This window comes from Balaenoptera acutorostrata, chromosome 8 (genome assembly GCF_949987535.1).
Source record: "Balaenoptera acutorostrata chromosome 8, mBalAcu1.1, whole genome shotgun sequence".
Lineage (NCBI taxonomy): Eukaryota > Metazoa > Chordata > Mammalia > Artiodactyla > Balaenopteridae > Balaenoptera > Balaenoptera acutorostrata.
The window spans coordinates 21,107,149-21,119,924 of record NC_080071.1 but is presented as its reverse complement, the minus strand read 5'-3'; the positions used below and the strand labels follow the sequence as shown (position 1 = coordinate 21,119,924).

Below are 12,776 nucleotides of genomic sequence, written 5' to 3'. Positions count from 1 at the left end.
AGACAACCATCATACTTCAGCACACAGTGGACGTGCTTTCTGCGGACTTCCCATTTCATCACACAGAATATTAAAAAGATGGGTATTCAAGGGTCAAGACTTAAAATTCATTATTTTTAGGGCTTCATCAAGGACATTTTTCAGTGAATTATTATTTCTGATGCAAGTGGGTGCTGGTAAAAAAAAAAAAAAATACCACATGTAGCCCTAGAATAGCAGGAGCCCCTACTTTGACGTGTATTAAGGCATCAGAAGTCTTACCAACAATTGCCCTTGCACCATCACTGCAATTGTCAATGCAAAAGAAATGGAAATATCTTAGTGTTATTATGCAAAGAGCTGTGACTTCACAGACCCTCTGCAAGGGTCTTAGGGATGCCTAGAAGTCCATGTCCCACTCCTGTAGAACCTTTAAGTCTTCAATTGTACTAAATTCTCCCTTTTCATAAAAATAATAAATAAAACCATAGTTGCAGACTCCCTTCACCCTACTAACTGATCTCTCATCTTCCCTTACTTGTTCAGCTTCGTAGGGGTAAAAGAGAGGTGGTTTATCCTCACCAATTCCATTTCCTTATCACATACCTACAACTTAAACTCATTCACCTTCACAAGCCTCCTAAAACAGCCCTATTAGGCACAGTAACTTTCTTTTCATGGCCCACCTCCTCTTTTGATTTTCCTGTGAATTTTTGACCTTGGCAGATACTCTGCTCTCTAAGGAAGAAAGTGGCAACTGTCACATCAGACACTCAGAGGGGAAACCCATGGATACTGTGTGGTCTTGTGGGTTCTTCTACCCTTTTGCTGGTGCTTCTTCCACCTTATTCACACAGCTCAAGAATAAAATACCAAAGGTTTTCAGGTCTCTTCTCTCAATGACCTTTTCCCTAGTGTAATGCACCTAATCTCATCACGTTCCCTCTAAGTAAAAGGCTGCCCAGTTTACCTCCTGAGCTCTTTCTTAAGTTTGATTTTTCCACCTGTTCATTGGACACTTTTGCCTAGATGTTCCCAGACCTCAAACTCAACATGCCTGAAACTGAACTCAAACCAAAATGGACAGGTCCCTCTCTCCTAGTGTCTGGTTAATGTAGTCTCAAAACCGTGATGTCATCATCTTTGTCTCTTATGGCTTCCAGGTCCTTGCAATTCCTCAGGAATCTTCCTGTATCACTTTTTTCCTGATCCTGTTCTAATTTGAGATCTTATTCTCTCACTTAACTACTGAAATCATTTTCTAACCATTTCCCCTGATTCTAGTCCCTTTCCTGCCCCACTCCATCCTATACTTTGCTGACAAGTGAATCAAGGCGTAGTACTCCAAGCAAGTCTTTCCCGGCACAGCACCTCCATCTGCACCCGATTGGTCACACAGCTTGGATTAGTCAACACTACTCCCCCATCCCCGTACTATAGTTACTCTGTATATATAGGTCTTTAATCCCCGACCAGACTCTAAGGCTCCAAGAAAAAGGACCTATGCTTGATAACCCATCTCAAATAGCATCCAACATAGTACTTTTCACAGCATAAGAATTTAATATTTTTTCAAGGGAATGCAGAACGAATGGCTACTCTACCTCTAGTCTCTCCTCCACTACACACATACCAGGGATGTCCCCCTTCTGTACTTCCATCTAACTAAAACCTTATTCAACCATCGGTCAAGTGGTGCATCACCATGCTAAGAAGCTGAAAATTAAATTAGCAGGAGCAAGGTTACCTCTTGGGAAAGGAAGAGAAATGTGATCAGGAGGAAACACAGTCATGTTTTATTTCTTAAACTGAGTAGTGGGTAGACACGTACCATATTTTTTATACCTGTTTCATTCTCCACATCTCTTTGAATGTTTAAAATAGTAATCAAAAACATAAGGCATCAATATTTACTTAAACATATATCTAAAAAAGATTCACTCCTCCCAGTAAGATAGTTCTGCATTTAATTATTCTGCTGTTTCATAAGTGTTTTACTTGCTAACCACACTGCTAGAAAAAAAACGTTTCGTTGTATTTTGAGACTTCACCAAGCAATGACTCATAAGACTAAAACTTTCTCACCCCTCCCCATCAAAGCTTGCTCAAGAAGCTAATGACAGATTGAAGCAAACCTAAATGGATTATGGTTGCCCCTAATTCCAAGAAACATAGCTGTGAATCCTATTATAATCTAATAACCCTCCCTAATTTATCTAGTTTTTTGTTTTCCCTTAAGGCAGAGGTATTGTTTTGTGGGTGACATTTTCCCCTTAAACAATATGTTGGTTTAGCAATAGGAAGCTTATTTGTGAAGAACTTACTCTGTATGACACATAGCTTATTAGGATCATTTGACAGGAAAAAGGGGATTGTATTTTGTTTGAGGACCTCATTAAGTCACTCTTTTTGTCAGAGTAGAAAGTGCTGTTTTTCCAAAATATTTTAAAATACTGAATAAAGTAGAATCTCTTTCCATAAAGATGTTTCCAGGTTAATGTAAACTTTAATAAACAGGTTCTTTGCTTATAATAAAAATGTTCATCTGCCCATATCATATATCCCCCTTCCCAGATGGCTAAAATAAGCAGATTACACATAAATACAACTGCTTATAAGTCAACGGATAAATTCAAAGTGCTCATTGGTTTTGTTTTACTTTGATTTAAATTTCAGAGAGCTAAGAGTCAAGAATTTATGGAGCAACACAACCATAAAGTGAGGCAGCTTAGCCTGGAAAGGGTATTTCAAACATCTAGGAATAACTTGATATTTCACGAGTCTATGGGAAATTTCAAAAGCATTTCACGAGGGGCTGTTTTCAATAGTTTGTTGGTCTGGGGATTACTGAAATGCTATTATTGACAGCATCCAGAAAAGTGTCTTAGAGACTTTTTAAAAATGCCCAAAGGAAATACGGAAAAGTATAAGCCCAAATTTTAAATTAAAACTTAAGTGACGCTGCTACTATGAAACCCTAGAAATTAGGACTTAGCCCATCATGCATGCATCTGCACATGCTTGGGTTAATACTCAAACTCAATTAGTTTTAGTTTGCTCCAGCCTTGCCTTTAGATTCAGTGACCTGGACATAAAATTTGTACTTTAACATGGCAAACTTAATTAACCCCATTGAAATGTAAAGGATTCCAGGGGGATTACAAAACACACCATCGTTTACTAATCATCAAGTTAAATTTTGTTAGGCAACCACCTCTTCATCAACCAACAGATAACTCTCCTGGGGCTTCCACCGGCTTCGTGGCTAGCCACGAAAGACCATGTGCCCGCAAGCATGAACTACGCCCCTTTCCCCGACGCCCAAAAAAGGGGAAATGTACCTTGCTTCTTAATTCTAGGTGAAACTTCTGGAAACTCCTGGTGTGTACTCGCAGCCCGGGTATGTCGTAATTTCAGTCCCCACGGAGACTGATGATGCTGAATCCAGGAGTTAGGGTCTCGAGAGTAAGCACATCTGCAGACTGCAGGCTACACCAACAATATCAATCACTGTGCTTGAATTTAGCTCAGCTGGCGGCCAAGCATAAGAATACCTCCTCCCCTAAGAAGGCCAATTCTGCCTTGGGCAAGGGGAGAAAAGTTGACAGTGGGAACTATTTTGTAACCTCTTTTCTTTGCCCAATAAAAATCCCAAATTTGTCCTCATTCTTACCCCAGGGGGGAGCCCTAAACTCTAGACAGGATGTCAACAAGACTCCTGGCCACCGAGGAAGGCGTCACATAATGGAGTCCACACCAGCCAAATGCCAGGGGCATAACCAACCAGGACTCCAAAGGCAGGTGGGGATGAGGGTAAGGGGGGCAGGCTTATTCTGCAATGGGCAGACAGCTCAGTAAATTCAGATTATTGATATTCACACTTCAGAGGAACAGGTTTTCACTTTCTTTTTGACACCCAGAATAGAAAGGAGCGAGAAGATCGACCCACAGACACCTTGCACGCGTGAATTCACAACCAGGAGGGTCTGCAGGGTTTCCGGCTACCCTGACCAGACAGCACTGTGGACCCTCCCCTCTGCACCACCACACACCTGGTGCCCTGCTCCTCCTCAGCACAAATCCTAGTGTGAACCTCTTACCTAAACCAAACGGCTGGGTGCCTGGACAGAAGGAAAAAGGGTGGCATTTCTCATGCCAAGATGCAGGCAACAGCATCTCTTCCCTGCCCAGAATGCTCAGCTCCTGGTCCCATCTCGACCCCCGCCCACCCCAAACTCCTCTTCTTGATTTTCATCTTCTGCCAACCCCTCACACTCAGCTCATTTTTAGCTTTATTTTCACCACCACCACTGCCACCCCACTCCATGTTCCCACCATGTCCTACACTTTGTACCCACTCCCTCCTATGCCTCAGCAGAAACATGAAATGCACATATGGTGGTAGAACATAAAGAAGCTATACCCCTCTCCACCCACAATCAGGGAGAGGAGGATGCCAGGTCTTCCAAGGTGGAAATATGGGTGAGTTTTCTCTTTCAGCATTACTACATAAACTTGTGTCCATATTGGGAGTACAACAGGCTTCTCTACATATGCCAGGATTCTTAACCATGTGTTTCTGCAGGAAAACAGGATGTAAGTTCAAAACACATAAATTAAAGACCTTAGAGTTGTGAGTTGGGGACATAACCCCCCACCCCAGAGAAAGAAACAAACAGGTACATTCTGGAATCGATTTAAAAAAATAAAGAACTATTAATACATCTACGAAATGCTAGAGTATGTAACGTCTGTTCCATGTTATTTCCAGATATAGGGGAAAAAAAGCAAAATATAAAGTGTCTTCATGAAAAGTTTCAATCAATTTGGATATTTTTTGCCTCTACTTCAACATTCTCTAAAGAAAAACTTTTGATGTCTAAAAAAAAAATAAGCAGCTTTCAAAAGCTACCAAATGCTTTTAAGAAAGCTAGTTATTATAAGCTTTGTCTAGCTACAGTTTCAGCTTTTCAGCCAAAGCCTGCTGTTGAATATTCTAAAACGATGGAGCACTAAAAAACAAAACAAAACAAAATCTTGGAAGCAGTCTACTGGCTGGCTTTTCATGTCCCCCCCGAACCAGGAAGGTCAAAATTGACAGGAAGTTAAGTCTCAACCTGTAAACAATGCATATGCACCCACTCAACTATTCCTACACTATGTACATAATCCCAAGAATTTACATTAACTAAACAGATCTCTGTAACTGCCCAAGGAAAACCACCTCCCAGATACATTCAGTTTAGCAAAGCATTCCTGCAAGAGGCACTCAAGTTTCACTCAGAAGTGGAGTGTCATGGTGTAAAATCTTTAGGGGGGAAAAATCATTGAAAACATATTCTTACCATTTTCACTGGGCTCTGTTGGCTTGGGCACGTCTCGGAACGGGATTATGACTGTATCTCCAGGCACTCTGGGGCTTTCCACATACTTGGGCTTCCTGACGGGACCTGCAGCGGGAAAGATCTGAGTGTGGCTAATTTTTTCCAGCTGCAAACAAAGCTTCAGAATGTACAGTGTGTGTCCTCACCAGGACCCAGATAGGCCTAAAGGAAGAGCCAGCCCCTTCCCTTCCCTTGAACACACACACAGTCATTTCAGTACAGATGTAAGAACGTCCAGTCTGGGCTGCCAAAGAAAGGGCTATAAGCTCAGCTTGGAGAATATAAACTCTGACAAAAACAAAAGCTGCTCTTTCGCTGTGCAGTCTCTACAGCTGTCTTTGGTGTGTGTCACATAAGTGATTTTGACATGTCCAGACCTGGACGGCTCGTGGCGAAGGGTTTTTTATTTGGAATTTTTCTCTAACTGGGACCAAGACGATCAGGTTGCCTGGTATCTCCAAAGTCAGAAGGCAAGGATTACAAACAGCCAGACTATAATATCAATATGCTCTGCGTGGCCACAGACCGCAGGCATTTTATCAGCCTGGTGACGCACAGCAATTGTGTGGGGCAGGGAAGCCGGCTGGTTTCTTGGTAGCTGACACAGCTACCTTCGGAAAGGCGGAACAGGCAGTCCGGCATGCGACTCGGGGACACAAGAGAGCCTGAGAATCATCTCTCTCACCTCCCCTTCGTCCCCAGCTTATCATCAGAAAATCTGGAATTCTGAATTACAACGAATGGAACCCTCACACGTTGCTGGTGGCAAGGCACACACGCAGCCACTTTGGAAAACAGCTGGGTAGTTCTCCAGAAGGTTACACATACAGAGTTATCATACGGCCCAACAAATCCACTTCTATGTAAATGTATGTTCAGACAAAAATCTGTACATGAATGCTTGTAGCAGCATTATTCGTAATAGCCAAACGTCCATCAACTGACAACAAAATGTGATATATTCATACAATGTAACATTATTGGGCAATAAAAAGGAATGAAGTACTTATTCATGCTACAACATGGACAAAGCCTGAAAATATTTGGGTAAGTAAAAGAAGCCAGGGACTTCCCTGGCAGTCCAGTAGCTAAGACTCCGTGCTTCCAATGCAGGGGACGCGGGTTTGATCCCTGGTCAGGAGGGAACTGAGATCCCACGTGCCACGCGTTGCGGCCAAAAAAAAAAAAATAAAGTAAAAAATTAAGTAAAAGAAGCCAGTCCCCAAAGACCACATGTTATATGACTCCATTCATATGGAATGTCCAGAATAGGCAAATTTATAGAAACAAAGTATGAATGGTTGCCAGGGACTGGGGGATGTGCAGGCTTGTGGGGTGATGGTGGCTAAGGGGTCTGCGGTGATAGAAATGGTCTAAAATTAGGTTGTGGTGATGGTTGCAAAAACTTGTGAATATACTAAAAACTGCTGTAGTGTACACTTCAAATGACTGAACTGTATGGTATGTGAATCATATCCAAATAAAGCTGCTTTAAAAAAAAAAAAAAAAAGACTGCCTATTCTGCCTGGTCCTTTCAAACATCCCATTACATTTTGGTCCAGAATCATCCACTTGACTCTTATTTTCCTTGGTTGCCTTATACTTAAAGTGTGCTTTTAACAATGCCACAGAGACAGGAAACATTTCACATCAGTAAGAGAAAGGGTGGAGGAAGAGTGCCAGACAGTGGTCCACAGCTCTCCCTCCTGCTCAACCCTGAGCCACAGCCCTGCCCCTCCCAGGTCCTCAGCTCCACCACTGCACACTGAAGGGGTAAGTCAGCTGGATTCTGAGCATCATTCTGTGTCAAACATCTTATGCATCTGAGAAATTCTATTCAGAATGTGGTTTACGGTGAAAGTGCTGCCACCTAAAGGTTTACTGCAAAAGCATCTACACTACTATTAAAACACTCTAATTCCCAGCCAGTTATAATGTACCACATCTGAAAATAGGCTGCATTATCAAAGAAGCTTATAGAGCTTGACAGATAGGGGTGTTATTTCAGACTTTAGAAATCATGGTTCTAAAATGGTTAATGTAGTATTTAACCATATGGCTGTCTTCATAATTGATTGAACCCTGTCAGAAAGGGAATGTTTTTAAAGGTTAAAGTGGAATGGTTTGGGGGGGGGGGGGCGGTGGAGAGAAGGAAAATTAAGTGGAAAATGTAAGCTATACAACAGTACACAAAATACAATTCAGATTTCATCAAAAATACACACTTATCCATATATAAATATGCATGAAGGGAAAGACTGGGGGGGCGAGGGGAAACAAAGATATTTGCTGTGAAGGAGACAGCAACTTGGAAGAAGAGCCTGAACAGGGCAGGCAGAAATGGACAAATACGAGAACCGTTCCACACTCTTGGTTCCCAACCTACTCCCTATGGTAAGAGATCAAGGGCATCTTTTTCTCATCATCTGTGCTCCTCCATTTAAAGAACTCAAGGGAGCTAAAGCCTTTTATTATTATCATCCAATGATTCACATTGCCCCAACCAGCAACCACGCACCGCTCATGAAGTACCTGTAAGTTTCTGTTCACCTTAACTCCTCAGGGTATAGTAATAACCAATCTAAACAGATCTACTTCCAGGCAATCTACCTATGCCACAGATCCTTCAAAGATGTTCTCTAATAATAAGCACTCTCTTCAAATGTGGGCTATTTCACATGGATGTACAGCTGTTGTTAGGAATGGTTAGAATGTGAACCTCAACGTCACCCAGAGCCTTCAGAAAGCATCTATGCCCATCTGTTTGTCTGTAACTGTGTTCTACTCAGAGGCCAACCCCTCACTGTAAGAAATACTCAACACTAAGGAGACGGTGTTAAGAGCAGAGCCTCTAGAATGGATAAAGAAGATGTGGTACATATACACAATGGAATATTACTCAGCCATAAAAAAGAACGAACTAATGCCACTTGCATTACATGGATGCCACGGATGCCATGCTTTACATGGTCCACATGGATGGACCTAGAGATTGTCATAGTGAGTGAAGTAAGTCAGACAGAAAAAGACAAATATCATGATATTGCTTATATGTGGAATCTAAAAAATGGTACACATGAACTTATTTACAAAACAGAAAGAGTCACAGATGTAGAAAACAAACTTATGGTTACCAAGAGGTAAGGGGGGGAGGGATAAATTGGGAGATTGGGATTGACATATACACACTACTATACATAAAATAGACAACTAATAAGAACCTACAGTATAGCACAGGGAACTCTACTCAATACTCTGTAATGACCTATATGGGAAAAGAATCTAAAAAAGAGTGGCTATATGTGTATGTATAACTGATTCACTTTGCTGTACAGCAGAAACTAACACAACATTGTAACTATACAATGTTGTATACAACTATACTCCAATAAAAATTAATTAAAAAAAAAAGAGCAGAGCCTCTAGACCTGGGCAGACCTAGGTTCAAATACGGTCTCCCTCCCTCTCCAGTTCAGACCTCAGTACATCCCAGAGCTAAACGATGAATGAGGGAGAGCTCAGCTCTAAGGGGAAAATCCTGAAAGCAGAGGGCAGGTCTCTCTAGTTCCCACACTTGGCACAGTGCCTGGCATAGCGAACTGGTGAGGCTGGAGACAAAAGAATACCTAGAATGTAACAAAGTAAATACAACTGTATTCAGTGACCACACAAGGCTAAGCACTTACATACTTTAATTCATTCAATCCTAATAACTTTGGGAGAAAAGCACTATTTCCCCCATTTTTAGGTCAGGAAGCTGAGGCTTAAATCAGTGAAACAATCTGCTCATGGCCCACATATGGCAAAGCAGGAATTCAAATGGTTTTGTGGTCTGTGCAGGTTTGAAGCCCATGTACTGAATCACCATTCAGCACTTATGAAACTAGGAAATCTAGATTAACTAGGCAATCCTAGAAAAGGCCAGGGCAGTGGAACCTTCCACCACCAAATCCACAGGTCTTGGCTATACATTCAGCAAATCTTTTATTCATACTCACTTGTCTCTGATCTCCCCTTTCACTAAGAGTTGAAATATTATGAAGTGAATATAAACCACTGCTCTCCAACATGATCCTTTTATTTAAATTGCTTTTCATAAACAGCTGAACCTCAAATGCTATAAAACCAGATAAATTTATAACTACAGAGGTTTTCTTCTTTCCCCCTCAATCGCTTGTTAGAGACTCTTTGGGCACTTTCCATTAAACACAGCAGATGAACACTCGTTTGCCCTCACTCCCTTTCAAAACACCATTAAAGCTGCAGTAAAGGGATTTAAGAGAGACCAGTGGGAAAAGAAGACAACCACAGGCAAGAAACCAAACTTCTGAAAGTGGAAACAGACTGCCGAGGAGCATGGATGAAACACAGCAGAAAAGGTTAGGGCTGGGGGTCGGGGGAGGAAGGGCTCAGCCTCCAGACAGCAGACACCTCTGAAGGCAGGGGCGTGGCAGGGCTGAACGCAGGACCATGGGTTGGAAATCTATTGAAGGGAGAGTAAGACCCATAGAACCCCTTCCCAAACCAGGAAGCAGTCCCTCCTTCATCCTGGAAGCAGAGCTTTTCCCCTGGAAAGGCTGAATTCCAAGACCGTGGAGATTCAACAGCTAAACTCTTGAGTGCTACACTAAAACAGTGGGCTTAAGAAAAATTCTCCATGTGGATTGGTGGGCCCCAGATGCATCTCTCCACACCCCCCGCCCCAGCTGTGAAAATGCTGACAGCAAGCTTGCACACCAAGCAGGAAGAGATTAGAGGATTCCTCCCTAGGACGAGAAACAGTTGGGGACAAGCCCTCAAAGAAATGGTGGATCCCTGACCAATCACGCTACCGAAAAGCCTGCCCTACACACACATACACACACACACCCCACCCCTACCTTTCAATCAGCTTTTTAGTACGTTGTACTTACTTACAAACTAAAATCATCAGACACTCAAGGAAACACCCTACCCTAAAAGAAAACAACAATAACAGGTTAAAAGAGGAGCCCTGAGGAATCAGGGTTAATAGGAGGTACACCCTCCAGAAAGAGAAGAGCTACTGTTTCCACTACATAGGGGGCCCTATAACAAGGGCATTCAGGGTCTATGAGGTGGTCAGCTGACCAGACTGACCACAGGACAGGAGAACCGAGGCCACACCAGTTAAGACCCATTGTAATCACTGATCTTACACTAAACTGTCTATTAAACCACAATGACACTGAGTTCTATGCCACTGAAACGAAAAACTCCTTCTAAATTAAGTGGCCAAATTCTTTTTTTTTTTTAATTAATTTATTTATTTTTATTTTTGGCTGTGTTGGGTCTTCGTTTCTGTGCGAGGGCTTCCTCTAGTCGCGGCGAGTGGGGGCCACTCTTCATCGCGGTGCGCAGGCCTCTCACTGTCGCGGCCTCTCTTGTTGCGGAGCACAGGCTCCAGACGCGCAGGCTCAGTAATTGTGGTTCACGGACCCAGTTGCTCCGCGGCATGTGGGATCCTCCCAGACCAGGGCTCGAACCCATGTCCCCTGCACTGGCAGGCAGATTCCCAACCACTGCACCACCAGGGAAGCCCTAAGTGGCCAAATTCTTTACCAACAGAGATCAAAACTGAAAAATCCATCCCCCTAACACCCCCCCTTACTCAGGGGAAACTACTGCCCAGCACCTTTCTACACACAGCTTTTTGTTTACAATGAAATGCTCAATATTCCCAAGCATAAACTACCTAAAATAACTTCCCCTCTTTATGTAAACCAAGCACCCTCAGGTTAATCCCCCCAAATTAACCAGAATCCAATACTACAATAATAATTACCCAGAAAGCATGGTATGCTGGCTCCTAACTGTTTAAGGCAAGAGGCTCTTAAAAACAAGACTGTCAGGTATTAGCTAGAAAATGGGCTCATCCAGAAGCCAATGTGCTTCCTTGTCTCACCAGCCTTGCCACCCAGTCACTCCTGGGCACCCAAGACACTGGTATAAGGCACTTTTCAAGCTTAACTGGGCATAAGGATGCCGTGGGGGTCTTGTCAAGATGCAGATTTTGATGCACTTATCAGGTATGGTCAGGACCATGGGCCATACTTTGGTAGCAAAGGTATCAAGTATGCAAAGCACAGGCCACCACAGGCGGGACCTCTAAGGAAGACCACCCTTCTGGCAGGGTCTGAGCAGGGTCTAGGGCCGTGGATGGGGCACCAACTTGCCCAGTTTACAAGGTTTAAGATAAACGGGGATTGTTCTTGACCATAAATTACAGCCAGTTCATACTCTGGATCCCTTTCTTCACCCCGATTCCCCACCTCCTCTGCCCCCCATTCTCTACTCTGTGATACAGGGGAAGGGGGCTCTCAAATTTAAAGATAAAGGGCTCTCAAGATGAAGAGAAACATAAAGTGTGCCCCCAAAGAGGTTACAGAGGTACCCAGTAGGCAGCCGGCAGAGAAGAGTTCCTGCCAGCTCCCTGCACTGTACAGAAGCGCTTGTGTCAGCTGGAGGTGGGGGAGGGACAATCTCCATCAATCAAATCGGTCCACAACCTGGAGCACAGCCTTCTCCCTGGTGCCTTTCCTGCCTTTATGTAAATCTCCAAATACACTTTTCCCAGTGGCCAGCTTTCTTACTCCTTTTGACATTTTAATCACACAGCTGACTATTTTGCCGCTTAGAAACGACCATATAAGGAATATTTTTTTTAAAAGGAATGGCAGAAATAAACCAAACTGGGCTTTATCTCTAGGCAGTGAGAGAGAGAAGGGCAGGGGTTACTTTTCATTTCTGAGTGTTTCAGTTAAAAATAATTTTATATATATATATGAAAGCAATATTTGGGACACAGAACACCTGAGGCTACTTACTGCATTTAAAGCAGATCTTACATTTTTCACGACTTCTGGAGACTATGAAAAGTGACCCTCCTGTGTTATCAATCATTTTAGAGATTTTTTTTTTTTTTTTTTTTTTTTTTTTTACCATCTTGAACTGTCACAGTAAAGGATCCTGTCGATTTTATCTGGTCTGAGTTTTCATCTCACACTGGGAAATGTTCACAAGATGAGAAAAATAAAAGGGATGAGGAAGAGGATTCCTTTGGGGGGGTGGGGAGGGCAGGGGTACCTTTATCACTAGGGCAAACGTCATTAGTCAATAAGAAATGGTAATCTGTGGTAAACTATCAGATCACAGTCTTGGATTTTTAAAGAGCACAATACCTACACAGAGCTTCCAAAGTCTGGCCCTTCTCCCTCCCCTACACCCAAAAGCAAGCATTGTGGGGGGAGGGAGAGACATGCACTTTGGGACTGAGAAAGGGGACGACTTAGCCAAAGTTTATGGGATGGAGGGAACCTGGCCTTGCCTCTGACCACTTTGTCCCACGCCGTGGTGAGGCTGGGCAGGTCAACTGGCAGGACTGCCCACAAGCCT

At 43.0% G+C, this 12,776-nt stretch overlaps 1 protein-coding gene across 6 annotated transcripts in view; it reads right to left on the bottom strand.

Moving 5' to 3' along the window:
* Positions 1–12,776, bottom strand: part of TANC1 (tetratricopeptide repeat, ankyrin repeat and coiled-coil containing 1) — a 251,103-nt gene that overhangs the window by 89,840 nt on the left and 148,487 nt on the right. For 4 of the 6 annotated variants that reach the window (XM_057551173.1, XM_057551172.1, XM_057551176.1 and 1 more), the window contains one exon: positions 5,325–5,429. In XM_057551173.1, the coding sequence (XP_057407156.1) occupies positions 5,325–5,429 (105 nt within the window). Of the gene's footprint in view, positions 1–3,320; positions 3,469–5,324; positions 5,430–5,509; positions 5,709–12,776 lie in introns of those variants that run through there. The other 2 variants (XM_007183132.2, XM_057551175.1) reach the window with 1 other exon arrangement.